Here is a 25,478-nt window from a genome sequence, read left to right as displayed (position 1 = left end):
AATTTGAGTAGAAATTTTTTTATTTTGTCATTCTCTTTTGACATCTGTAAGGTCATTAAATTCATTTATGATCTTATATTAGAAACTTACGAGCCTTACGAACTTAGATCTTAATATGATGCAGTTTTCTGTTCAAATCTTCAAATTTCAAAATCTTCCGAATGAAAAAGTTTCCATACCGATGAGCAACTTTTGTATCTGCTATGTGAATCATGTCGTGATCAATATAAAAATCGAGCTGAAAAACGATAATAATTTGATTAATTAATAGTTTTGAACTTAATTTTATTACAAAAAGTTGAAAATACATACCTCAGATCCAGACTGGAACTTTCCATCTAATCCAGAAGCACCTTTAGTCCAAACGATGTTCTTCATCTTGTGCTTAAAGCAAAGAAGGTAAATTGTCAGCTTGGCAATCTCTGCCTTCAAATCTATCTCCAATTCTTCTTCAGTTTGTTGTGGATTGCTGATCATAAATGTTGCTAACTTGCTTAAGGGTAAAGTTGTGTAGAGCTTAAGGTACGAACGAATAGTTGGCAACATCTTTTGCTGTACAACTTCTTTCATGAAAACCGAAGCTTGGTGTTCAATGGCATCTCTAACATAATCCTCCTTAATAGCATTTGGATTGGGTGGATGCAAACACAAGAACTTGGGACATGCGTACAGGAAGCAAGCTTTGAATTCATCTAAACCACCACACTGCATAATGTACATCTTTTCGTAATATTTTTTCTCTTTGAGAGCTTGCTGCAAACCTTCATCAATGCACTGGGGATGTAATACTAAGCATATTGCCAACAAGTGATACATCTGATCCGTTTGTTTGTTGATTTGATCATTTTGATAACTTCTTGAGGTAAAAAGCTGCTTTGTGCGCTGTACATACAGTAAAATACCAGAGAATGTCCTGATAGCATCTGTGTATCTCCTCATCATCATGTAAGCAAATCCAACGTAGTATGCAGTAGAAATCTGACATCCTGGCACATGCGAGTATGCACTCTTCTTGTAAAGCTCAACATTCTCCAGGACCTGTCAATAAGCAATAAATGAATATGTTATAATAGAATGAAAACAAACAGCATTACAAAACAAAGAAATATGAACATACCTTAATTGCTTGATAATAATCACCAAGAAGAGAGTGGACACGAAGTAAACCAACAAGTGAAAAATATCCCATCATTTTATACAAAGAACGCCTTCCAAACTGTCCAGCAACCGAATCTGGATCTCCACCACTAGCAAACACTTCCAACTGACTCTTAATTTTTGACTTGTCAATCAAGTAATGCAAAACATTGAGTACACATAGAACATCCCAGACTTTGCTGCAGTTAGACAAGGTTTCAAGCTCCTCCTCGGTTTTCTGCGATACACTAGCTTTGTATTGAGTAAAGCTCTGGAACTGGTAAACAAACTCATCGATGAGCTCCCACAACCACTGGTCAGGCAACTCCAGAGATACAGGCTCATTCTCATCCAAGATATAGTTAAAAAGTTCGCAGTAATTGTAGAAAGACTGGATGCGCTGCTCCAAAGTAGGCGTCATGCAAGCATAGATATGCCTGTAGTACAGTTCCATGTACAGCGTAAGAAAGACATGATCACCATCAACAATATGATTTATTTGCTGATCTGAAGGCCAGGGTATTTTTTCAAAGTACTGATCCGAAAGCTTAGGAAACGTGTTTTCATACAAGTTTTGGATCTCAAAAATCATGCCTTCCTTAATGTACTTTCTCAATAGTACCAGGAACTTTTTGACCACTTCAGGCATCTGACGGGACGAGTACCTGCCATACCCCTCGAGATGCTCCTCTGGCTGACCATAGTCGTCGTATACATAGTCCTAAAACAAATATTTCCAGTTATTATTGCAGCAAATCTATATTGAAAGAATGCAAATAAACGCCATGTAAAGGGAAATATAATTACCGTATCACCGTAGTCGTCGGAATACATTTTTACAGCTTTGGCATGCGTTTGTGTAAAAAAATAACCTCAAACGCTACGCACGCCGGAAACCAAAAGGAGAGGGCTCGGCCGCAAAAGAGCAGCCAGCAAGTCGAGCAACGCGAGCTACGACGACACCTTGCTATATAGATATACATCATATATGGAGCCTATATGCGGGGCTGTTTTCATGGCGGCGATTATTTGCCAATTCGTATTATAGCGAATAAACGCGCGCGCCAAGTTCGAAAATCAATCAACTTACTTAAGAACTGGATAATTTCTACAAATTTTTAATAAAATACGTGATGCTTATGTATACATCTTATAATTACTACTATAGCTAGTCACTGATGGTGTCTACCGCCAGAATGACGGTAACTTTCATCGTCACAATTTTAACAGCGTATACCTATATGTATCGTTATCAGTGATCTAACGACTAACACCCCTAAACGTATATAATCGTTGCCAACCATAAATTAGTAGTAGTAGCAATTGTTATTATAAGATATTTATTATTTATAAGTTTAATTTTTTTATTAAAAATTAATTGAAGTAATCGACGTAAGTTAATCGATTTTTGAACTTGGCGCGCACGTTTATTCGCTTATGGAACCGTGTTGATTTTTCAACTAAATACTTAAGTATATAGGTACGCAATAAAATACTTTATTGCAATCAAGATAGGTGCCATTTATTAGCACTCTGTGCAATTCTAAAGAAGCTTTATTTACCAAGATATCGAAATTGCAATATTAGTAAATCGGTGACGATTTACTTTTTGATTTTTCATAAAAAAAAAATGGAGGGTGGGCAATCAGGACTACGAGTGTAATGGTAATGCGCTATTAAAAATACGTTGACTAGTATTTTTTTTATACCAAAATATGTGATCATGCAGGCTGGAGTGGGGGAGGGGGCCTGAAAGCGTAAACAAAGGTGCGCGAGAGAAAGAGAGTGCGCTGCGCGCGATGATGTAAAGAAGTCCAATTTTTAAGTGGTCGAAGTGTCGTGGAGCGAAAGAGAAAGGGTGAAACAAGCGAGGAGAAAAGAGAGAGATAGCAACAGCGCAAGCAAGCAGCCCGCAGCGCAGCGCGAGGCCGCGAGTGCGAGAGATCTGGCAACAGGGTGACACAGTCGACTACTCCAAAAGCGAAACTCGCGGCAGCAGCAGCGGCGGCGGCCAAAGCCCGTCGTCCCCGTCCGTGTGTACTTGCTGCGTGTGTCATCGCGACGAACGCACAACACAACAGGAACAGCCGCGGCTGCAGCCACACTCTGCCCAGTGCAGAGAGAAAGAGAAAGACAGACAGCTGTATGCGCATACACACACAAGCTTCTCTGTCTCTCTCTCTCTCTCTCTCTCTTCCTCTGTCTCTCTCTCTCTCTCTCTCTTCCTCTGCTCGACTCGAAGACTCGAACAGCAGCGACAGCAGCGCCAGCAGCGCCACCTTCGTCCTCGTTCCTCTCGTCCCGCATAGCTGCTGCTGCAGCGAGCGAGAGCCATCAGCAGGCAGCAGCCTCGAGTGTGTCGACGAGAGAGAAGGAGTTGCAGGCCCCAGGGCAGCCGCACACCACATCCTCCTCCAACTGCCGACGACGACGACGAGCAGAGCAGCCCGAGTGAAGGGAGCCCGAGAGCCCGAGGTACACGCAGAGAGAGCCGCAAGCCCGAGACGCGCCAGAGCGGCCCGCGAAGAGAGCAGCGCGAGCGAGTCCACGATGGAGCTCTAGGCCCCCCCTCGCGGCCTCGCCTAACCACGACGAGCCAAGCTCCCGTTGCTGCCACTGCAGGCCCCCAAGCCGAAGCAGCGAGCGCAGCCGAGCTACCTCGAGCAGCACCAGCACCGCCCGGACTCACCAGCCCTGCAGCCCGACCGACGATGGAGCTGCGCGTCGGCAACAAGTACCGGCTTGGCCGCAAGATCGGCAGCGGCTCCTTCGGCGACATTTACCTAGGTGAGAGCAGCTCCCACGCCGTTCGTTCTCCCTTTTTTTAGCGCGCGATTTTCCCTTATCTCCCACTACCCTCTACTCTTCTGCCTTTCCAGGAACCAACATCTCCACTGGTGAGGAAGTCGCCATCAAGCTGGAATGCATCAAGACCAGGCATCCCCAGCTCCACATCGAGTCCAGGTTCTACCAGATGATGAAGTGTGGAGGTGAGTTGACCGTCTGTCTGCGCCTCGTGCTGCCTATTCACCAGTGTACTAATGTTGCTTTGTCTCTGTGCAGTTGGCATACCCATGATAAAATGGTGCGGAACAGAGGGTGACTACAATGTAATGGTGATGGAACTCCTGGGTCCGTCGCTGGAGGATCTGTTCAACTTCTGTTCTCGGCGCTTCTCCCTTAAGACTGTTCTGCTGCTCGCCGATCAGCTGGTAAGTTGGCTTTTTCTTTTCAATGTTCTCTCTGAGCATGTCTTCTGTGTGTATGCTTTGGGCAATGAGTGCTTTGAAAAACAGTGAAGCTTTGGAGCAGGTGTAATTTTATAACACTGTTTGCTCCACTTGCAGTAGTTTCCAAGTGGGTCATACTACTGCTTTTGCTTTTTATTGTTTTTGGGGAAAATGCTAGAAGTGGCTTTTGACAATCCAAAGCATTTTTTGTTTCTCCAGCTCCAATCAGTACATTAATCATCATTTCACTACGGGTCTTTATCAGCTTCAATGATACTATTTATTCGAGTTTAACTGTTGATATTATACTCGGCTTTCTTACTGTGTGGCGAGGTTGTTGGCAATTCAAGACACTTGCGTGATATACGAGTCACGGTGATTCATAATATTTTTTATTTAACAATTTGGACATGCTGATGGAATCATTGAATAATACATATCAATAAAAAGTGACTTGTTCATTCACACTCACAGTTCACATAACTTTACCCATACTCCTTTTTGTGTTCATTACAAACTTTTGCCTATACATAATTGTGTTGCAATTGTGAAGGCATATAATCATGCATTTCAGGTAGAGTATGAAAATAATAATTCTATTTTTACCTCTCAAAAGCTCATTTATATAAACACAACCACACAATGTTTGTTATTTGAAAACTGTACTTTAACTTATTATCTCCAATTACCACAGTTATTGACCTCAAAAGATGCGTCATGACAGCATATATAAGTCATATCTAAGAGCGGACATTATAGATACAAACATTTTTGTGCTCATTTGATCATTAACATTTTAAATTGAATGTTGCTTCTTTGAAATTTATCACCACGCTAACCATTCCCTTTGCCAACACATTTTCTCAGTTCTAAGACTTTGTTTGTTTTGTAGTTAAGTAGAACAGACTACATACATAGTCGGAATTTCATCCATCGGGATATCAAACCAGACAACTTCCTGATGGGGCTGGGAAAGAAAGGCAATCTTGTGTACATTATAGACTTTGGACTGGCGAAAAAATATCGCGATGGGCGAACCAACAAGCACATACCTTACCGGGAAAATAAAAATCTTACCGGTACAGCGAGGTAAAATAAGCATTTTATTTTTTGGCAATTATACTGTGATGTCTACAGTCGATGTTCTTGATGAGACTAACATAACACTCGCGGTATGTCGACAGATATGCAAGCGTAAACACACATCTTGGAGTTGAACAGTCGCGAAGAGACGATCTTGAGTCGCTAGGATACGTACTTATGTACTTCAACCGAGGTAGTCTCCCGTGGCAAGGTCTGAAAGCAGTGACCAAGAGGCAAAAGTACGAGCGTATCTCGGAAAAGAAAATGTCCACTCCTATCGAGGAGCTGTGCAAAGGCTATCCAAGTAAGACAACTATTAGCAATAATTGACTGAAAAAAATAAACGAGCATTAAAATACGAAAATGATTACAGTGGAGTTCGCGACATACCTCAAGTACTGCAAAGAACTGCGGTTCGAGCAGAAGCCCGACTACACTTACCTGCGACACATGTTCCGGACCCTATTCCACAATCAGGGTTTCACGTACGACTACGTGTTCGACTGGAACATGCTGAAGTTTGGTAACGCGAGGCAGCCAGCCCTGCCGTCGGCGCAACAGGCGGCGGCGCACTCACAGCCGACCAACAACCCGGCGACGCAACCCTCGGGGACCAACAACGATCAGGAGCACCGATCGAGGTCAGTATTGCATCTCGCCTCGCGGTAAATCTGCTCGAGAGTGAGTGAGAGGTAGAGAAAACGGAAGAGAGAGCTTGAGTGAGTGCCAGGCCAAGAGCGAAAGATACAAGAGAAAGAGTAAGCGAACGAGTGAGCAAAAGATAGAGAAAGTGTGTGCGCGTGTGTGGAGCTTTTCTCGATGCGCCTCAGATCTTGATGATGCAATAAAATCAGCAGGAAAGCCACGACGAGCGTTCCCTGCAACGAACGTCCCTTGCGTGTTTATAAATAGTTTGGTCATCTTATTGCCATGAGCGCACTCTATTCTCGGCGGCCTGGGTCAATGAATCGGCCGAATGAAAATGCCGGCGCGTTTATAGAAGCTAGAAAGTAATGTGCCAATAGTGAGATGAGTATCTTCCAACACATTTTGTTCTTTTAGCTTTGTTTCTTTATCACTAAACACTGTATTTCAATGGAGAGGACCGACGGTTTGATTTCCCACCCGGGACACTTACACGAATTTTACCATGTCCTACGACTGACTGAGCATTATTTCGCTATAAAAAAATCTTCGCTTCTTGTTTTCATCATACTTGACTTAATCTTTTATTCTATCCTTTTCTTTCCAACAATTTTTTTATTTTTCGCTGCATTTGTATACACAAACTAATTCGAGTTTTAAGATTACACTATACATGTTTTATCTTATGTTCTATATGTTTTCCGACTGAAGAATTGTAGTATATAGAAATAATTAAGCTAACGATTTTGTCATAACATCATTAACATGAATACCGTTGATTTCGTACTATTAACTAATTTACCTAGTTGTTTTTACTTGAAGCATAGACAAGCCGCGTTTCACAAATTGTGTGTATTGTAACAAAGCGTTTAAGGAGATAAAGATAAAAAGATTGTTTATACCAGAAAAGCATTTTTCATTTTTTTCATGCATTTTTTCACCTACAGGATGAACTGTCTCGAACCCACGGGGATGCAATCCGCCTTTTACTGTTTTGTTTATACCTCTTTTATAAAAAATATACTCCTTTATCATCACCACCATCATCATCATCGACGACGACGACGAATACATGCCCTTTGAGTTTTTCGAATTACGTCTCGCGGTTTGAAAAATAGAAACAAGCAACTTTCCCACGATTTTATTAATCATCATCGAGCTCACACGCGCGCGCGCATGATAGCGCATTCTTTACTATTGCTGCATATAGTCTGTAAGCAAAAGAGAAAATAAAAAATATAAAAAAAAGAGAGAAATGATAAAAATTAAAATGAGAGAGCAAGAGCGTAAGTGAGCTGACCTCGCAAGTTTCAGGCCGTACACGCGCCAGTGCCTGGCGAACGCATCAGGAGCCGGAGTCGTCTCGACGACGGTGGTCGGCAGCTCGGGCCGCAGACAACAGAACAAGTTCGACAGCATAGAGGCGCGCGCCGAGCAGATCGACAATCAGGACAAAGGCGAGCTCCAAGGTAAAATACTACCACACTTGTACGACCAAGAGTTGCAGCCGCAGCCGCAGTCGCCGCAGCAGCATCCGACCGTTGTAAACGCTGGTGGTGAGCCGGGGGCCGCCGCAGCCGCAGCCACATCGCACACAGCAGCAGCAGCAGCTGCCCCCGGCTCGTGCCAGTGTAGCGCGTGCAAGTCCGCCGACGTGCGCAGCCTCTATCTCGCGAGCCTCGGGCTGGGCAGCCACCGCGAGCAGCCACCGCCACCTAACGTTACTAGCGCGAGCGCGAGCGTATCCCAACAGCAGCACCCGGGAGCCTCCTGTCAGTTTAGCACCTTCAAGTCCGCCGGTCGCTCCCTCTACCTAACGAGCCTGGGCCAGCAGCAGCAGCACCGCGAATACGGTCCGAGTCGCGGAGCCGGCGACGAGCGCTATCAGGAGCAGCAGCAGCAACAGCAGGTCAGGCCGGCCGATCCGGAGCCCCGCCAGCACGACAAGCAGAGTTATTTTTTTCATGGGCATAAAACTGAGAAAGAGCTAGACCGCGAACTGCTCGGTCTCGGTCTCGACGAAACCAGGGAACCCAAGAGGGATGAACCCGGCGCCTCAGCTACCTTGCCCGCGCCCTCCAGCAGCACCATGAACTGCTTTAGTAGCCAGACTCTGGATGGAAGCTCGAGACGTCAACCGAGGCCACGTTCTGGTAACGTCGAGTTCACCGAGAAGGAGGGCGAGATCTTTCGCAAGAGTAGCAGCGAGCTTCTGCAGGAGGCCTCGCAACTCAGACGTCGCAACCTCTCATTCCGCAGCAAGGAGAAGAGCCATCGCAGTCTAGAATCTCTGGCTGAGAAGAGCTGTCTCCCTGGACTACCTCCACCCCCAGCCGCGGATGCTCGTAGTCTTGATCTACTGCCGGATGAGCGACCGCCAAGACTAGTGCCGTTCCACGCCAAACATCAGAGCCTGGACTCGAGCGCTGGCCATAAGGCTGGCAAGAGCAGCGGAGCGCGACCCAGCATTTTTCAGAGGATCGGGCGTAGCCTCAATTTTTTAGCCAAAGACCGCAACCGGAGCCAGCAGCAGCTCCCGAAGCGCGACGAGGGAGGACAACAGCTGCGCCAAGCACCGAGCACCACTAGGAAGGAGCTTGATTTTTTTGGCAAAACCTCGAGCCAGGCTGAGGGGCTCGAGCAGATGCCTTGCCTACAACGCGAGCCCAGCTTCACCGCCACCACGAACAGCGGCGGCAACAAGGACAGCCTCGAAATCGGTTACTCCATCAGCCAACTCGGTAGACTCCAGAAGCAACAACAACATCAACAGATCCTGACGGAGAAGAACCAGCCGGAAGACTGCGGAGAGAGCTGGGAGCGTTGCCTCGGCTGGATCAAGAAGGTCGACCTCGATGCGCTGAGCCACAGCACCAACTCAAGCGACTCGCTCGGCCACTCTAAGCCCCAGGGCAAGCTCGACATCATTAAGGGCATATTGCTCGACATCTTTGTTTGCATCTGCATCTGAGCAACAACCACTGCCGCGGTCTCGCTCCCCCGACCTGCTGCAGACGGGCGTGTGCTGTTTGTTCTTCTCTCTGCGCCCGCGAGGAGGAGAGCGAGCCCGGAGATATATTTTACCGTACACCTCTTGATCACCAACCGTTTTGTGATGTCCCAACTAAGGCTACACAGTCCGACTAACTCTAATCATTTACGCCGCTATACAATTAATTACGTTAAAGTTATACACACTATGATTTTTTAGTTTCACGATTAGTTATTAGATGATAATGATGGTTTTCATATCCTGCGTTGGCGGTTAGTTTTAATACTTTTTACGTGTCATTGTTACGTCTGCGTGAGGCTCGCGACTCGTCATCCGTCGTCGTACACTCTTATGTTTGCGATGCGCTGAAAAGGATAACCCAAATGTGGGCAGAACGCGCGAGAGGAGACGCCTCGCTTGCTGTTTGTTTTCGCGCTTTGAAGAAAGGATTTATTACCTCTGCGTCGTCCATCTCGCGTGTCTTGTTCGCAGATATGCACTTGGCTTAGATCTTTAATTGATCAGCGAGGCAAATGGCTGTAGCGGAGAGTACTTCCGAAAGAAACTTTTACCGGAGGGGCACGTCGGCGATGCGTTTTTGTTCATGAGTCTGGATTTTTTTAAGTTGAACTTCTGAACGCGACACTACTACTCAGTCAATTATATATCTACCGTGTAGCTCTTAAATCGAATATTACAGACTGACTGTAAACCATGATAGACTGATGAACGCGAGGACAATGCAACTTTTATCCCAGTTTTATTTTAACGCTTCTTTTTTACTACGATATATTTAATTATTTCGCACGGTCGCTTTTAGATAAATATGACATCGATCTCATTAATTGGTTTGTTATTTTTAAAATCGATTTTAATTGTCAAAAAGAGTTGTGAATGTAAATTCGTTAGTGTATACCTTATTTTTGTGGTTTAGAAGCACATAATGTTGCAAAGAAAATATTCGCTCACTCGAATTTTTTTTCTATCGTCATTTGCACGAGTTCGAATCAGGCAAGAGCTGGTCATAGCAGCCAACGCTAATGTATTATTATTACTACTTAATTATTCGTTTGATAATATTTTAAATTTATTTGTCTTGACGAAAACAACTAACATTTCTCTCCAAGTTTATACGGCTTCTTTCACGATCATCTCTTGCATCAGTTTTGACAATCACATCATCAACCGTATGCGCTCCATTGATCAGTCGTTCGCACATAAACCGAACCGAGCTCTTTAAACCTCTCGTTCACCAGTGATTTTTCTCGTGAATCAGGGTTCGTTTGTTATTCGCTCGAGCCTTGATTTCTGTGTTCTTTGTGGATGTACAGAGGAGAAAAAAACTACATTTGCCTACAAAAGAGTGTGTGTGTATGTGTTTGTGTATATATATGTATGTGTATGCGAGATAGAGATAGAGAGAAAAAGAGAAAAAGATAGAGGTAAATCGAACGCGCGAGCCGAGAGAGGCAACGCGTACGAAGAGAAATCACACGCGATATATTGCGAAACGAGGATAAACGAGACGCACGAGGTGGCGTTCAATTTTTACCAAAGTTTAGATAGAGACACAATAGTCCACGCATGCTTCATTTCATCCAAGACTTATTTTGGTTTCTCTTTGAGCTATTGTCATCTCGCTCGAGCTCACGCATACCCTTCGAGAACTGAATGAGTCTGGTCGAAGGCTGGACGCCCATTTCGAACGAGCGCTTACACGCGCGTCCTTTCGTTTCATCACACTACTTTTTAAGATAAGAATCATGTGTCATATCGAACGACTAACGTTCTATGTAGGGGTAAGATTTAACCTTAGAGATTTATATGACACGTATACCGTTATACACCGAATATTTTTGTATAAGTCTTAACGATAACTATAACTACTACTACTACTACTACTAATAATAATAATAATAATAATAATAATAATAATAACAATGGAGAGGAGGCCATGGTGCTGCTGCGCTCGTTCGAAACGTCGCGCGTTCGGACAGAGGAGAAACTTGTAACACTTCAGGGTTGGCTTGTGTTATGGTCTATTGTCGTCGTCAATTCTAAAGACTATCATCGTGACCTGTTCGCCTCTTACGTACGCGTATTATTACGCTATTATTTTGTTTTTCTTTATTTTGTTTTTAATTTTTTTTTCATTTATTCAATTTTTCCTTCACTTAACTTTACAGTTATTTTAATAATTTTCTCCTCCCTCCGATTATGCATTCTTCTTTGTGCCACTCACACACGTCTATTGTAATCACGTAAACAAATATAGCCTGTTCTATATAATGATGCTGAGAAGAAAGTAGAAATAAATGTTTTTCCATTCAAGGACTGGCCTATTTTTTATTTATTCACACCACTCGTTTTAATGCACTTTCGGGATCCCGAAGCATATCAAAATTTTCTCTCTCACTTGGCTTGAATGGAAAAACCCTCGCGATTGAGTATAAGGCCTAGCCGGTTCCTTCGAAATTCCATTTTGTACATTTATTTGCTTCGCAGTATTGTTATCCTTATTTAATTTTGTTTATTTTTTTACCTTTATCATAGGTGTTATCGTGCACATATGTGAAAGGTGTTATATTATACGTTGCCGGTAAACATTGGTTTAATCTTGGACGAACCGGAGGCCTATTTGTTTTTCATTGTTACTGTTTACATTTGTACTGAATTTTGCTGTTAAATTATTGCTGTGTCAAAATCTATAAAGCATCGCATATATTTGTACATTTGTCTCATACATGGCACCTCATTTTTTGCATTAACATTCATACTGTCCAGCTTATTCGGTTACGACTTCTATTTGCATTTTTCGTTAATTTTTCCATTTCAATGGCCAAGCGTGAAAGATCGTCCTTGCCGTCGTCCTCACACTGTAAGATTTGTTGAAAGAGACTGATTTTATCTGTAAAATGATTCAATCGCTCTTGATGAAATGAGTTCTCAATGCAACTGTTTAATTTTCTTGCAAACTTACATACATGTCTTGAATAATAATCAAATAATAATAATTTCTTGAATAATACATTGAATAATAATAATCTTGTGTTTTGGGACGACGAGACAATAAATTAATTTTAATTTTGTTTTCGTTTGAAAAAAGTGAAAGTTAAATTTTTGGACTTAGAATATACATCAAGTTAATCATACATTTGTAATGTCAGCAACGGAAGCTCGTTACACGCTAGTGCCAACATTATTGCATTTTTTAAGTGGTGTGGGGTAAATCATGGTGGGTATTATATACAACGTATTTTCAGCACTGTCTTTATATTCTTTTGAGTGTCCTTAGTAATCTCTCTTTTTATTTTTCCTTTCTTTTTGTTACATATTTTGTTACATATTCTTTTTTCATTCATCATCAAAATACTGTGTCTACTAAATGGTTTTTAAATATGTTGTGCTTTGAATTGTACTTTCTCTTGAGTAAAAAGCGAATTCGTTAGTATAATGTGAGCAAAACTTCAATACATGTTTAAAATTCACACACAAATATATCTAATCGCCATAAATGCTTTCAGTGACTCTTCCTCTTTCCGAAAACTTCTGTGAAAACATCGAAATTGGGTATTTTATTGGCTGTTGTAAAAAAGTTTCAGACTATTGTACACGTAGAGAGAAATTTTGCTGTTTATTTTTCAGTATTGTGCATCGTAGATCATGTAAAATTTTATGACTGTTTTACACCTTGAGAGAGCTTTAATAACAAACTGTATCATTAGACGTTCTTAAGTGTATGTATTCTACTGTGTTTTGTGTCGTAAGGCGATGCGTTGATCTACTACTTCATAACAAAATTTCTCTGCCACGAGATTAACGTATCAAATTGTACACGCTGCCGTGACTTTTAAAAACTAATCGCTAAGAAGTACACTTATACGAACAGGTACAAACGTTGCGATTTCAAAATACCCAATTGCTTTATATACACTAATTATTAACCTAACGTAAAGGTATTCTTACTGACTTATCTGAAACAATTAGCACACGCAACGATAGCGCATAATTATATGGCAAAAGGCGTATAAGGATAATTCAGCGAGGAAATCTTTCGTCGACCAGAGTAAAACAAAAAAAAAAAAAAAAAGTGTGCGCTCTCTTTTTTCCGTTTAATGCCTCTTGGCATGCAACAAACGAAGCGAGCGAGCCCTGTCTATCGTCGTCTCACACGAATTTTCTGATGATGTCTTTCAGTGCCGGGCGCAGTCGGCCAGGAGCGAAGGGTCAGCGTCAGACTGACGCATCGCGGTAACGCAGCGGCAGCCGCCGGTGAAATTCCACCCAAGTCCAAGTGAGTTGCTTATACCTAATTACCTTCACAACACGCAATGAGCAGAATAGTGCTCCGCGAACACTCTTTTCTCACACTGCACTGGTCGCTAATTAGCCCAAGCTCTCGTCTGTTTAAGGTATCGCGAGGTGATATTCCTTTAAACGATAGATGTGTTTTCAAGGATTATAACTGACTTTCCCAACATAATCGTTTGAATAAACTTGATTTAAATGCGCCTTAAGTAGACGAAGCTTTAGTTTTCAAGTTCGATACTCGTGCCTATATATGTGTCTTCTTTAATTACTTATTTCAAACTGAGTGAGTATTTTTGCACGAGCATCGAACTTTTTCATCAAGTCAGTATCAATTTATTCATATTTGTTACGTTTCATCACTATGCTTACTAAGATAATTCATCACCATATTATTAGGTTACTAGTCGTAGTTTGTAAAAAGAATAACCGTTAAAATTCAAAGATACGAGAAACGGTCTGAAAGATAATGATAGTTTATGGTGTTGGTGTAAGTTTGTTTATGATGTGAATGAGAAAAGTTTTCGTTCTAACTTTAAAACGTGTGAAAGTGACATAAGAAAAGTAAACGAAATCCGCAGTGAATAGTTAGTGTGTACAACACTTATATCTGCTTCTATAGTCAATTCACTTATTTTTCAACAAATTAAAATATTTAAACTTGGGATTTTCCTAGAAGTATGTGTCTCCTAGTCAGTTATAATCAGTAAATTTTACGTAACTGTTCACTTTTGCACAACAAGATTAAAGTAGACAGAACAACACTCGCAGCTATTGCAGTGTATAGCCTTAGTACACAAGAAAATATTTATCTTAAAATTCTTAAATTGACGTTGAACACTTGCAATAGCTGCTCAGCTTAGTGAATCTGGATTTTTAAATAGATATTAGATACAATATACATATATACCGTGGCATAGTTATCCTCGATTCTCCTCCACGCGGTGCACGGATTTGTAAATATTGCTTTCCAATATTTACGAATTGGGTACATGTTCTTTGCGTTTTCTGGCTGCTTGTAAGGTGTTTCTACTTTCATTCGAGTGTTCTATTGAAGTTCTTGTAAATTTTATTCGAGAAGAAGAAGAAAGCTTTATCATATTGTCATGTAAAGTTGTGAATATAGCCTTCAATAGAATACCCTCTATATTGGAAACTGTTGTGGCATCGTTGATATTATACATTCTCGGTCAAGTTGATCTAACAGTATCCATGTGATTGTAAATTAATTATATCAGTGAATATTGCTTAATAATAAAGGGAGACGCGTCATTCTTTTCATAACCCGATTTACAATACGTATGCTCATTAACAACGATATACGTAATTCTCGTGCATGTGCACACGGTTATGTTAGAATACTTCTCAAATCGAATTCTTGTCCAATCTATATAAAACAATAGTAATTAATTATTTGCTTTGAAGCTAACAGTCGCGAGGAAATTTTTTGATAATTCAAAGCAAACATAGAGTCAGTTCGTCACTGGCATTACTTTGTGCATGCAAGGTTGCTGCTTACGGTGTTACCGATAAATTCCCCGCCGGGATTTGGTTCTTTGCTTTATTGTCTCTATCTCACACTTGTATTTTTTCTAAAAAGTCTTTTTCTCTCTTCAATAAATAACTATGTAAAAGGTGTAATCTGTCTCATATACGCTGGTCAACACTTTAACTCTTATTTCTTTCTTTCTTTTTATTTTTATTAACAAAACAAAAAAATCTCCCTCTGCGTCTCCATCCAAGGAAGGAAGTGCAAGAGAGCGAGAACATTTTTGTCAATTAAAAAAAACTTTTTGTGTGTTTTTCCGTTGATTTTTCAGGTAGGCCGAAATCTAACGGGCTAAAGTAGGCACGCGCACTCGCCGCGTGCTAGCTATCGCAAAATCACACATACACGCACGACGTGCAAAACCGACGTGAGAGAGAAAGAGGGCAGAGATTATGAAAAAAGAAAACGAAATTGTGTGTAGGCAAACAGGCGTACATAGAGCGAGAATCACGTGTTCCTGTGCCACGGTATAGACAGAGAAAGAGAGAGTGAGAAAGAAAGAGGGAGAGAGCTGGGATGTCTTTCACAGATGTGTGCTTGTGCAGCCAAAAGGAGTGAACCTCCTCGATTCTGCCTTCTCGTATGCCCGGGGCGCGCGCGCGTGTGCAATTTTCTTTTTTTTTACGTGTGACTTACTCCGCGCAGTCGATAGACTATGAACTATATGTAATTGTATAAAACAAATTCTGAGCCGAGAGTGTGCAAAGGCTCGTTCTTTTTTTATTCCTCTTTGTGTACGTTTATCGATTTTTTTTAAGAGTAATCTTTTTTTTCTTGTTACAAGTATAAGGATGTACCTATACGGTTTAAGGCTAGATTCGTAGAGTATGTAAAAATTGAAAAAAAGAACTTTTTTATTTATAAACTTAACTATATGTTAACGACTCGGCTACGGAGACTGCCTGTAATAATGAAGTGCTTATGATTATTATTATTATTATTATTATTATTATTATTATTATTATTATAATACTTCTCATCACGAATTAATTGATAAGTCTTCTTCTAACGATGCGTTCTATTAGTGAATATGAGTAGATAATTGATTGTACGGTAATCATTTCCCGCGAGCATATCCCAAGTAATGATCTAGTTTTAATAGCCCAGCATACCATTGACGATCTTTCGTATATTTTCTTCTTTTTATATATTCGACATGATCGAATATAGAGAGCTTTTATATAGGACTCGTGAAATGTGCAAAGTGGGCAGTGTCGAGTGGGAAGAGAATATGATTCTTAGGATATAAGAGCTCAATTGATACCGTTCAATGTGCAGTTGAAATCTGACATTTGGCGAAAAATTGATTTTTTTTCTTATTGACCGGGTCTGTGGATGCTATTTTTAGTCTGCATGGGAAAGACTAATTCTTTAAAAGTATAGCATAAATTATTAATTACAATTTTTACTTTGTTATATATATATATGTATATTATACAATATTAGAATCAAGTGTAAACAATACAAGGAGACAATAATTTCTAAGCTTGATTGCTGCACTGAAATAAAGGCTTCTCCTATTCATTGATTTTTTATTTTCGGTTTTGTGTGTGTATACATATATTATACATGACTAGTTGATCGAGTTACTTACTATTAAAGTGTAATCGTAAGTGCAATTGCTGAGTAAACTCATTTTACACGCGAGTGAATAACACCAATTAAAATTGAGAAAACCCAAATAGCATCTGGACGTCGTATATAAGAAATGTAGAATAAAGGAGACGCGCGCGGCAAAGTGTAAAATTTTTCGAGCAGATTGTCAGATTGACGACTCCTCGGTGGCGCGCTAATGTCGCTATTTTCTGTGTCTTTTGTTTTGGAAGCGCCAATGCGACGGCAATGGTAGTACCCACCCTGGCGGCCAGGCGGGCAAGCGTTCAGCACAACAAGTAAGCCAGCAGCAGCAGCCCCAACAGCAGCAGAATCAGCAGGGAAATAATCGATACGGCCGCAAGTAAAGAGGGAGAGAAACATACACACAGGCGGAGAGAGAGAAGAGAGCGAGGGAGCAAAGGACACTCGAGTCATAATACTAAAAAGCTCCTCGCTAGCTCGACCGGACGGACAGTGCCCCGACAGTGCGACTCTTTAACTAGCACGCCTACGGAAAGATATCCATATACATATGAATATAAATATAAATTTATGAATATAAATATATAAATAGTTAGGTGATAAAAAAAAATACGGATAGGGCAGTTCTGCTGAGAGAACAGCGTGTATACCGCTTCGATGATGAAATTTAACGAATTGAATTTAAGAACAAAAACAAGGAATCACTGTACATGCGGCGCGAACCAGCGATTACTCTGCTCCTCGGCTCTGGCTATCTCGCGTCCTCCCCCCCCCCCCCCCCGTTTTAACTCTTCTTTTTTATACGAGAAACAAAAACTAATACAAGAAAATTATTGTGTAAAACGATTCAGCTGGCGAGGCATCGCTTGGTGCACGTGTGTGTATCTTGAGGAAGAGAGCCGGTAAGGTGAGCGAGTGGCTGGAACTGCCTGCGTGCATACATATTATACGTGTGACTGAAATCGCGTGAACGAAGGGAACGATGTCTAAGTATATGTATGAGCAAAAGAATGAACAAACGAGAGCGAGAGAATGGGGCGAATGCCTCGGCGATGCCGCTGGAAAATTCTTGTAGAAACGGCGACGCGCGCGACTAGCGACATCAGCGATTATAGCGGGAGAAATTCCTCCGTCTTTTTATAGATTTTTACGCGCTTCCAAATGATACATTTCGAAAAAACGAGAGTGAGAGTCAAGGATGTAAGTCTAGGCTTTTCGAGTAAAAAGAGAGAGCGGCAGAAGCTATGTATAATTTTTTTCCGAGTGTACACATACCGAACCTGAGCGCAAATGAAAACAAAATGATAACTATTGTATAAAACAAAACAAAATGAAATGAATTAAAAGTACTGAGAAAGAGGAGTAAAACTATATGCGAAGAAAGAGAGCTACCCTATATATACTTATACGTACGCGTTTCGACGAGAATTTTTCGCTTATACGTGGTTTACAAGCGCGCGCTTCAGCTGTTAATATAATCGCATTTCATTGCTCCCGCAGCTAGCGCTCGTGCAAAGGAACGATGAGAAAAAGGTGAAAAAAAATACAAATCATTGTGAAAAACATATTAAGAACCATACATACACATACACAGACACACACACACACACACACACACACACACACACACAAAAGTCCCCGTACGCGTGGTCGTGAGATTTTATATTAACTGTGTCGCATACAGATGGGATAGCCCAGCAGCATACAGATGGGATAGATAGACAAATGCTTAACTTTACGAAGCAGTCGAACGAAGCTCTGTCATCCGGTTGACTTCGCTCTTCCCCCTCAATGGACTCGTCTCTCGCTTATTTTATTTTTTTTTTACGCTAAAGTTTTTTAGTATTTTTTTTAGTATCGACGACGTCGATCGTGTCTACACACCTTTGCAGGAATCTTTGCAAAGTCATACAAAAGACGAACACTGACTTGGTTGCATTGCTTCGTTCGAGATGCGATGAAACCGTTTAAAATCATGACGGATGGCGGACAACAATGCGACAAGAATATGTGAAATTATATTGTGTGAATGTTAGGATCAATGACGATGATTATTCAACGATATTAATAAAAAAAGATAAAACCACTAAAGGAGTTATCATTCAAAAGTGCATATTTTATTCAAAATTACTCTTAATTACTTGACAGTGGAATGTTTAGATATAAAGAGTTAAGTCATTGAATGGTGTCAATTTACTTTTACCTTTGATAGTAAAAATAAACTATATTTCGTAAACTTAAATTTACACGATGTGAAATAAAAAAAAATTCAATTGCCTCAAACGATTAATCCACGACTATCCCGCTCCTTCATCCATCTCAAACATCAAAATATATACAAAATCAAAAATTATACATAATAGAGGTACTTTCATCTTATCTCTTAGCAATGGGGACGAGTTCACAAAGCTGTATTCTAATATGTGTAAAATACTAAAAATTCATTGAACAATAAATTTATATAAATTTTACATGATCTCATTATGCTTTCATAACATCTTTGTTCGTTATAATCTATTTTTATTTTTATTTCTTTTAACATACTATATAACGAAAAATTATGTAAATCATCAATTCTTTTCTGTATTTACCTTATTACCATATTTTATTTTTTAATTGCCACCCTTTACATCTTTGACTTTGCCATCAATCAACGTAACATTGATTAGATATACTATCATTACAGCTGGTTTTTATGCAATTCTAGCTAAGTATGTTTAAGCAGTCTTGTATACTTCGTAGATAACGAGAAGATGCCATACTTTTTATTTCGATGTAAGCAAACGTTGGTAACAGTTATTAAAACCGCGGTCATAAACATAAAAATATTTATTTATAAAGTGCAGTACTTATAATTTAAATCTTGGACAGATCTTTAAAAAAAGCTAAAAATAATCCTTTTCAGATCTCACCTTCGCATAAGAATACATGATCACTACTGAATATTTTGGCATTTCTTGCAAAAGTATGTAATAAAACATTGAGATTCTTAAATTACGTTGCAATAAAACCGCCTTCGACTGGAATACTTGCTCCAGTTGTCATTGAACTTTTGTCACTCAAAAGGAACACAACAGCATCGATCACTTCATCCACCTCTAAAAAATGTATAAGCATACATATAATTAGAAACTTTTGCCATTAACCACTTATATATTTATAATACAGTTATATAGATAAGTAAGAATACACAACCGGCGAATCGCCCGAGTGGAATTCTACTCAGCATCTCTTGAGCCTTTTTCGGCTCACTCCAGCCGAGTTTACCCATCTCCGTCATGACGACCGTCGGATTCACAGTGTTAACACGAATATTGTGCGATCCGAGCTCGAGTGCCATGGTTCTGTAAACAAGAAATTCTTGAATAAAAATCGATTTTAGAAAAATCAATCACAAATTGAATAAACCATTATTTACTTCGTTAGCATGTCCAAAGCTCCCTTGGAAGCGCAGTATATCGCGTGATCTTTGAGCGCAGCTTGGCTAGCTTGGGACGATATATTAACAATGCTTCCGGCGACTTTTCTCTGGATCATATTCTCCGCGACGATTTGCGAAACGTTCAATATCTGTTTGACATTGACGTCGAAAGTCAGATCGAAGTCATCCTGAGTGGCTTGCAAAAACGGCCTCAGACAAGCTACTCCGGCGTTATTTACCAAAAGGTCGATGGGCAGAACGCTTTTGATTGCTTTTCTGGTCGCGTGCCAGTCTCGCAAGTTTACGCAGAGGGTCTCGATCTTCGAGTCTTGTTTGGTTAGGATGTCGAGGTTCTCCTTCGTTTTCGAAAGAGCTATCACTGTGCCACCGAATTTTGACAAACGGAGAGCCATTTCTCTTCCGATTCCTACAACAATTTTGAATTAAACTAGGAAAGCTTGAGAAAGCTCTGTTCGATCATAGAGTTTCCCGCTAAAACTTTCTTTACATATACGAACGCGCGATAACCTGTTGCATTCGTAAGGTGGATCAGCGATCGAACAAATCTTTGTTGTTTCATGAAATTGCGTTATAATATTCATTATTATACCTTGTCCTGCTCCTGTAACAAGGATACGTTTCCCCTCGAATCTGATGTTCATGTTGAAAAGTTATCTCGAGAGCACTTCAATGTTAACTGTAGTGTACTGCAGTGCTCGCGTTTATAGTTATCACTCGCGATGACGGAAGGCTGGAGTATATTTAGTTGTGGAGGGGGTAAAACGTTATACTGATGTATATAGAAATTGTAGCTTGGGAGTGGAAAGTTCACTAGATAATGGTGATAAAGACAACTCAATTTTCAACGTTGCGACATTGAGATCAACAGGGCGATTAGGCAATTATACGATACAATTAAAATTTTTAATATGTTTATTAATTTTCATGAAACAACGCTATGGATACGTATTAAACTAAACACGTTTTAACGAGCGAGATTAAGAATATATTACACAGCCAGGTATCCACCGTCGACTGGAAGTCCGGCTCCGGTTGTCATTGAGCTGTGCTCACTGAGCAAAAATGCTATAGCATCCACTACCTCGTGTGGCTCTGAAATAAATGCGACACATTATAATATTTGCTGCAAGACTGTTTATGATTTCAAATCGCTACCTGCAAATCGACCTAATGGAATTTTCCTCTTCAGATCATCGGCTCTTTCTCTGTCTCCCCAAACTCTCTTTCCAAGTTCTGTCATAACAACTGTCGGTCTCACCGAGTTCACGCGAATATTGTGTGGACCCAGTTCCAGAGCCATTGTCCTAAAATTTTCCAAATAATAAATACAATGAAAATTGTCGCAATCCAAGTCTCATGGAATCCTATATACTTACTTTGTCAGCATATCGACGGCCCCTTTCGAAGCGCAGTAGATAACGTGATCCAGCAAAGCAGCTCGACAAGCCTGGGACGACAGGTTAACGATACTACCTGACACTTTGCGTTCGATCATATTTTTCGCGACTACCTGGGAAACGTTGAGCATTGCCTTGACGTTCGTTCCGAAGGTGAGATCGAAAATTTCAGGCGTCGCCTCCAAGCAGTGCTCGTTGACCGACACACCGGCATTATTGACGAGCAGATCGATGGGTAAAACGCTCTCGACAGCTGCTCGGGTCGCCTTCCAGTCGAGCAGGTCGACGCATACCGTCTCGATCTCGGGCTGTTCTTTCGACAGTTTGACCAAGTTTTCTTTGTTGTTCGACAGGGCTACGACCTTTGCCTTGTACTTCGACAGGCGTAGAGCAACTTCTTTGCCGATGCCTGCACGGATTCAAGTTTTGCATAAATTTGCAACTTTTAATACTTTATTTTTCTAAATCATTGATGTTTTTGTTCTGTCTACGTACCTTGACAAGCACCTGTTATGAGAACGCGCTTGTTTTCAAAATTTATGTTCATGATGAATTGGAACTTTCGCCAAGCGCGTATCAATCACGACTGGGCAGTGCAATTGATTTGCCGGTGTGTGTTTTAAGCTGATAAATAATCAGAACGCTGCAGATAAAACGTTGATACAATAAATCGCTTGGATACGATCAATCTTGCTTTCAACATATCTGTCTGCTTATGTTGTAAAGACAACAATAACATTAGGTATGAGTAAATTCCCGTCGAGTAGCTGTCGGTGGATTCAATAATTTTATTCGAATCACTAGCTGTACAATTATTAAAAAGCTTTTTTTATTCATTCTGTTTGCGTGATTATAATATACAAAGGCAGAGTAAGCTTATATTTTGTAAAGCTTGAAATACGTATACAAGTATTTTTAATGAGTGGTGTATCCTCCGTCGATCGTAAGCCCAACACCGGTGGTCATTGCGCTCTTGTCACTAAGAAGGAAGCAAATGGAATCCACCACTTCTTGAGGCTCTGCGCATAAGATACATTATTAGTCAGTGTAGATCTGTTGATAGCAGTATAGATACAAATCCAAAATATTATCTTGCGATATTTTGTTTACCTGCAAAACGGTCCAGTGGAATTTTTTCTCGCAACGTGGCCGCCTTTGCCGGGTCGCTCCAATTGGCCTTGCCCATGGCCGTCATGACAAGGGTCGGGTTGACGGTGTTGACGCGAATGTTATGTGGTCCCAGTTCCAAAGCCATGACCCTGAGGAGGCAATAATTATACCCGTTAGCTTCCTACCCAACCGTATTTGTAGATTTATACTAAGCTCGTATTATTCTATAAATAAAACAAATAGAACGAACTTTGTCAGCATGTCCAAAGCTGCTTTCGCCGAGCAATAAATAGCGTGATCTTTGACAGCTACCAAACTGGCCACCGACGATAGATTGACGATGCTTCCAGCAACTTTTCTTTGGATCATATTCTCCGCCACAACTTGAGAGACGTTGATGATCGATTTTAAATTTACATTGAAGACTTGATCAAAGTCCTCGGGTTTGAGAGAGAGAAAAGGATCCAGTATCGCAATCCCGGCATTATTGACAAGCAAATCTATGGGCAAAACGCTCTTAACAGCTGCTCGCGCTTTATTCCAGTCCTGCAGGTCAGCGCAGACAGTTTGGATTTTCGGATCTTCCTTTACCAGGGAGTCGAGATTGGCTTTGGTTTTCGAGAGGGCTATAACTGTGCCGCCAAATTTGGATAGACGCAGAGCTGTTTCTCTACCGATGCCTGAAATCGAAATAGTCAGCTACTGAAATTTGTCATATGCAGTTTTGTGCATTTACAGATACGTCTCTCTTCTGCGCAAGAGTCCTTTGAGGATTAATTTATGTATACCAATTGCAGCGTAAGCATATCTGATAAAGCTCTAGGCCATAAAGGGATTATGCATTACGGAGACCTTCATCTATATATAAAGCTTAATCTCAAATAGCCACCCTGGTAGAAAATTAACGAGTGAAAACCGTTAAAAAGTTAAGTTTAGTTGACCATTATTATCAAAGTTGAATGTAAAAAAATAAAGCAAAATGTTGCTAATATTTTAGTGTAGTTCGTGTCTATTATACCAACACAGTATTATTTTTAAGTTAAAAATTGTTTTTTCCTTTTTTTCTTGCATTAAAACGTTTGCATGTTCTATTACAAATAATTGGATTTTTCACGATTGCAAGATATTTTTCTATAATTTCTCGATTGTAACAGTCATTTGACAAATTTCAAGCAAATGTTCTGTTTTATCTTGAGTTAATGTGTATATCTATGCATTTATAATGTTTAAACTCTTAAATTGTTAACCACAACTTAGCTAAGTGGCCCAAAACTTAGCTTATTAACCGTTAACGTTTCTACCAGGGCATCGGGCATTGTTATATGATTGAAATTATAAATATGGGGTTTTTTTTATTAAAAAATGTCTGCTTGACGAAGAAATTCGTTGAAATGAAGTTCTAATCGAAGTTTTACATAAGTTAGTCGTAGTATGTCGAATCAGAATTTGTTCGACAAGTGGTGCCAAGCCAGTAATAGTATACAATGACAAATATAAATCAAGCACCCTTTACTGTACAGCAACGCTCTCTAATTGAATCGAAAGATAAAACACGGCGATAATTAGAAATTGATTGAAGTTTTGATACGATAATGAGGTTTTGGGTAAATGTTCTACTTTTGAAATACGCACACTTCAAACAATTTAAAAATATAATGCATCATAAATTGGAATAAGAATATACTAATCATCCGCAATTATCGATATTGCTCTGTTTTGTTAACAGTAATTTAAGGATGGCTAATTTTAAACAGAATAATTAGATATTTTATAAAAACAAGCTTTCGAACAGTTGCTCCTATCAAACTTGTAGCTTATTTGTATTGCTACTACACAATTAACGCAATTAAAAATTACCTTGACCAGCACCGGTAACGAGAATCCGCTTTCCTTCAAAAGTGATGTTCATGACTGCGCCGTGTGCTTGCAGAACAGGTAATGAACAAGTCGTCTTCAAGTCTCTACGACTTCAATTGAACAATTATCTCGCAGCAAATGTAGCGTTCTAAGCTGCTGTAAATTCTGATCCCCAGCGCATTTGCAAATATGTGACTAGCATCACTTGTAAGCGAGATAAATTATTTTTCTACCGCAAGATAAGACTATTATAACAATAAAGCCAAGGATTCTGCCCGAGTCGCGTAAAGCTCGATCGTTTGAGTTGCACTGTTAAGCTCGTTTTCTTCTGCACTTCGCTCGGTAATGCAGTTTTCTGCTAGCCGACGGGAATCTGCTACGGCTTACGGTACACCGTTGTATACACGTACCTATACACGTATACATGTAGCAGTAGCTTCCAAATAAGTCATGGTCGACCACCAGTCATCCAAGTATGCGCGCGTCCTGTCGCCGCAGCAAAAAGTGAAAGAACGTTCGAAATTCAAATTTGAAATGACCTGTAGACGAGGGCAGTGCGACGCGTAGGAAGCGAGGTAGTGCTGAGTACGTTGAATTTTAATTTTTGCATCTATAAGAGAAGGTAAGACGATTGTTGCTATCTCGTTTCATTTTGGAAACAATTCTACCCGTAAAGCTTTGTTTATAATAATTTTCAAATGTGAAACCACTTGTGTCCATCGACCCTTTCACGATATTTCGATAGAATCATATTCCATTAATTAACCCAGCCCTTAAATAATATAATTAACGAATGAAAACAGTTCTTCTAGGTTAAGTTTGTTTCTGGAATAAACGTCAAAACTCAGCTCAGCTGGCTGTATAGTCGACACAGCGCTGTTACATTTGCCATGCACAAGATGGCAGCAGAGATCTTTCTGGGCTCCGGAGGGATGCTTCACAGGGCGTTACTTTTCATGCTGAAGCTCGGCTGGAGATCACGATTCAGACTGCCAGTCCTCATTGTTCTAGGACTAGTGGCTATGGACATTAGAATGCACCTCGAGATCGATGTTGAGTTTTAGGGATTTTTTGTCTACGAAATGAATGCGTTGCAGATACTCTGCTTATATGAGACTGGTTTTTGCAATACAAGTATTAAGCGATATGA

General features: G+C 40.5%; 5 protein-coding genes across 17 annotated transcripts; 1 reads left to right on the top strand and 4 right to left on the bottom strand.

Annotated features, from left to right (window-relative positions):
• Window positions 1-2: 2 nt before the first annotated feature.
• On the bottom strand, window positions 3-2,273 carry LOC100114220 (eukaryotic translation initiation factor 3 subunit L). Its single transcript, XM_001601431.6, has 4 exons — window positions 1,945-2,273; window positions 1,118-1,858; window positions 313-1,038; window positions 3-238 (listed from the first exon to the last, which is right to left on the bottom strand). Exons 1-4 carry the CDS (start codon window positions 1,969-1,971, stop codon window positions 104-106), a joined length of 1,629 nt encoding a protein of 542 aa, XP_001601481.1. The 5' UTR covers window positions 1,972-2,273; the 3' UTR covers window positions 3-103.
• Window positions 2,274-2,920: 647 nt separating this feature from the next.
• On the top strand, window positions 2,921-19,913 carry Csnk1e (casein kinase 1, epsilon). 13 transcript variants are annotated; one of them, XM_031926062.2, is made up of 9 exons: window positions 2,921-3,924; window positions 4,017-4,127; window positions 4,201-4,349; window positions 5,260-5,456; window positions 5,552-5,754; window positions 5,824-6,091; window positions 7,410-7,564; window positions 13,285-13,381; window positions 16,767-18,605. In XM_031926062.2, the coding sequence occupies exons 1-9, from the start codon at window positions 3,849-3,851 to the stop codon at window positions 16,903-16,905; spliced, it is 1,395 nt and encodes a 464-aa protein (XP_031781922.1). In that variant the 5' UTR covers window positions 2,921-3,848; the 3' UTR covers window positions 16,906-18,605. The 13 variants fall into 13 exon arrangements, with proteins under 13 accessions (XP_031781922.1, XP_031781929.1, XP_031781926.1 ...); XM_031926063.2 differs by lacking the exon at window positions 16,767-18,605 and adding an exon at window positions 19,691-19,913 and having other exon boundaries at window positions 2,923-3,924; XM_016983223.3 differs by having other exon boundaries at window positions 2,923-3,924; window positions 16,771-18,613.
• On the bottom strand, window positions 19,337-22,002 carry LOC107980890 (L-xylulose reductase-like). The gene is made up of 7 exons (XM_016983913.3): window positions 21,857-22,002; window positions 21,341-21,770; window positions 21,120-21,268; window positions 20,554-21,056; window positions 19,941-20,370; window positions 19,718-19,866; window positions 19,337-19,620 (listed from the first exon to the last, which is right to left on the bottom strand). Exons 1-4 carry the CDS (start codon window positions 21,906-21,908, stop codon window positions 20,953-20,955), a joined length of 735 nt encoding a protein of 244 aa, XP_016839402.1. The 5' UTR covers window positions 21,909-22,002; the 3' UTR covers window positions 19,337-19,620; window positions 19,718-19,866; window positions 19,941-20,370; window positions 20,554-20,952.
• LOC100114137 (L-xylulose reductase) lies at window positions 19,937-20,356 on the bottom strand. Its single transcript, XM_032598065.1, has one exon. The coding sequence runs from the start codon at window positions 20,354-20,356 to the stop codon at window positions 19,937-19,939; it is 420 nt and encodes a 139-aa protein (XP_032453956.1).
• A 127-nt stretch (window positions 22,003-22,129) lies between the features above and the next one.
• On the bottom strand, window positions 22,130-25,090 carry LOC107980466 (L-xylulose reductase). Its single transcript, XM_016983911.3, has 4 exons — window positions 24,329-25,090; window positions 22,722-23,151; window positions 22,472-22,620; window positions 22,130-22,380 (listed from the first exon to the last, which is right to left on the bottom strand). Exons 1-4 carry the CDS (start codon window positions 24,378-24,380, stop codon window positions 22,277-22,279), a joined length of 735 nt encoding a protein of 244 aa, XP_016839400.1. The 5' UTR covers window positions 24,381-25,090; the 3' UTR covers window positions 22,130-22,276.
• Window positions 25,091-25,478: the final 388 nt, after the last annotated feature.

The sequence above is a fragment of the Nasonia vitripennis genome, chromosome 3 (genome assembly GCF_009193385.2).
Source record: "Nasonia vitripennis strain AsymCx chromosome 3, Nvit_psr_1.1, whole genome shotgun sequence".
In the NCBI taxonomy this organism is placed as follows: Eukaryota; Metazoa; Arthropoda; class Insecta; order Hymenoptera; family Pteromalidae; genus Nasonia; species Nasonia vitripennis.
Note: the sequence above shows the minus strand (reverse complement) of the source record. Positions and strands in the feature narration are given on the sequence as shown.

Excerpts from the sequence above, each read along its gene's own strand:
- LOC100114220 (XM_001601431.6), bottom strand. The coding sequence starts at position 1,971 with ATGTATTCCGACGACTACGGTGATACG. Across the intron at positions 1,039-1,117 it reads ATTATTATCAAGCAATTAAG|GTCCTGGAGAATGTTGAGCT; the intron begins GTATGTTCATAT and ends GCTTATTGACAG. Across the intron at positions 239-312 it reads AGTTCCAGTCTGGATCTGAG|CTCGATTTTTATATTGATCA; the intron begins GTATGTATTTTC and ends ATCGTTTTTCAG.
- Csnk1e (XM_031926062.2), top strand. The coding sequence starts at position 3,849 with ATGGAGCTGCGCGTCGGCAACAAGTACCGGCTTGGCCGCAAGATCGGC. Across the intron at positions 4,128-4,200 it reads CCAGATGATGAAGTGTGGAG|TTGGCATACCCATGATAAAA; the intron begins GTGAGTTGACCG and ends GTCTCTGTGCAG. Across the intron at positions 4,350-5,259 it reads TGCTGCTCGCCGATCAGCTG|TTAAGTAGAACAGACTACAT; the intron begins GTAAGTTGGCTT and ends TTTGTTTTGTAG.
- LOC100114137 (XM_032598065.1), bottom strand. The coding sequence starts at position 20,356 with ATGGCTCTCCGTTTGTCAAAATTCGGTGGCACAGTGATAGCTCTTTCG.
- LOC107980890 (XM_016983913.3), bottom strand. The coding sequence starts at position 21,908 with ATGAACATAAATTTTGAAAACAAGCGCGTTCTCATAACAGGTGCTTGT. Across the intron at positions 21,771-21,856 it reads CATAACAGGTGCTTGTCAAG|GCATCGGCAAAGAAGTTGCT; the intron begins GTACGTAGACAG and ends GAATCCGTGCAG. Across the intron at positions 21,269-21,340 it reads GCCGTCGATATGCTGACAAA|GACAATGGCTCTGGAACTGG; the intron begins GTAAGTATATAG and ends GGAAAATTTTAG.
- LOC107980466 (XM_016983911.3), bottom strand. The coding sequence starts at position 24,380 with ATGAACATCACTTTTGAAGGAAAGCGGATTCTCGTTACCGGTGCTGGT. Across the intron at positions 23,152-24,328 it reads CGTTACCGGTGCTGGTCAAG|GCATCGGTAGAGAAACAGCT; the intron begins GTAATTTTTAAT and ends TTTCGATTTCAG. Across the intron at positions 22,381-22,471 it reads TCCACTGGACCGTTTTGCAG|AGCCTCAAGAAGTGGTGGAT; the intron begins GTAAACAAAATA and ends TCTTATGCGCAG.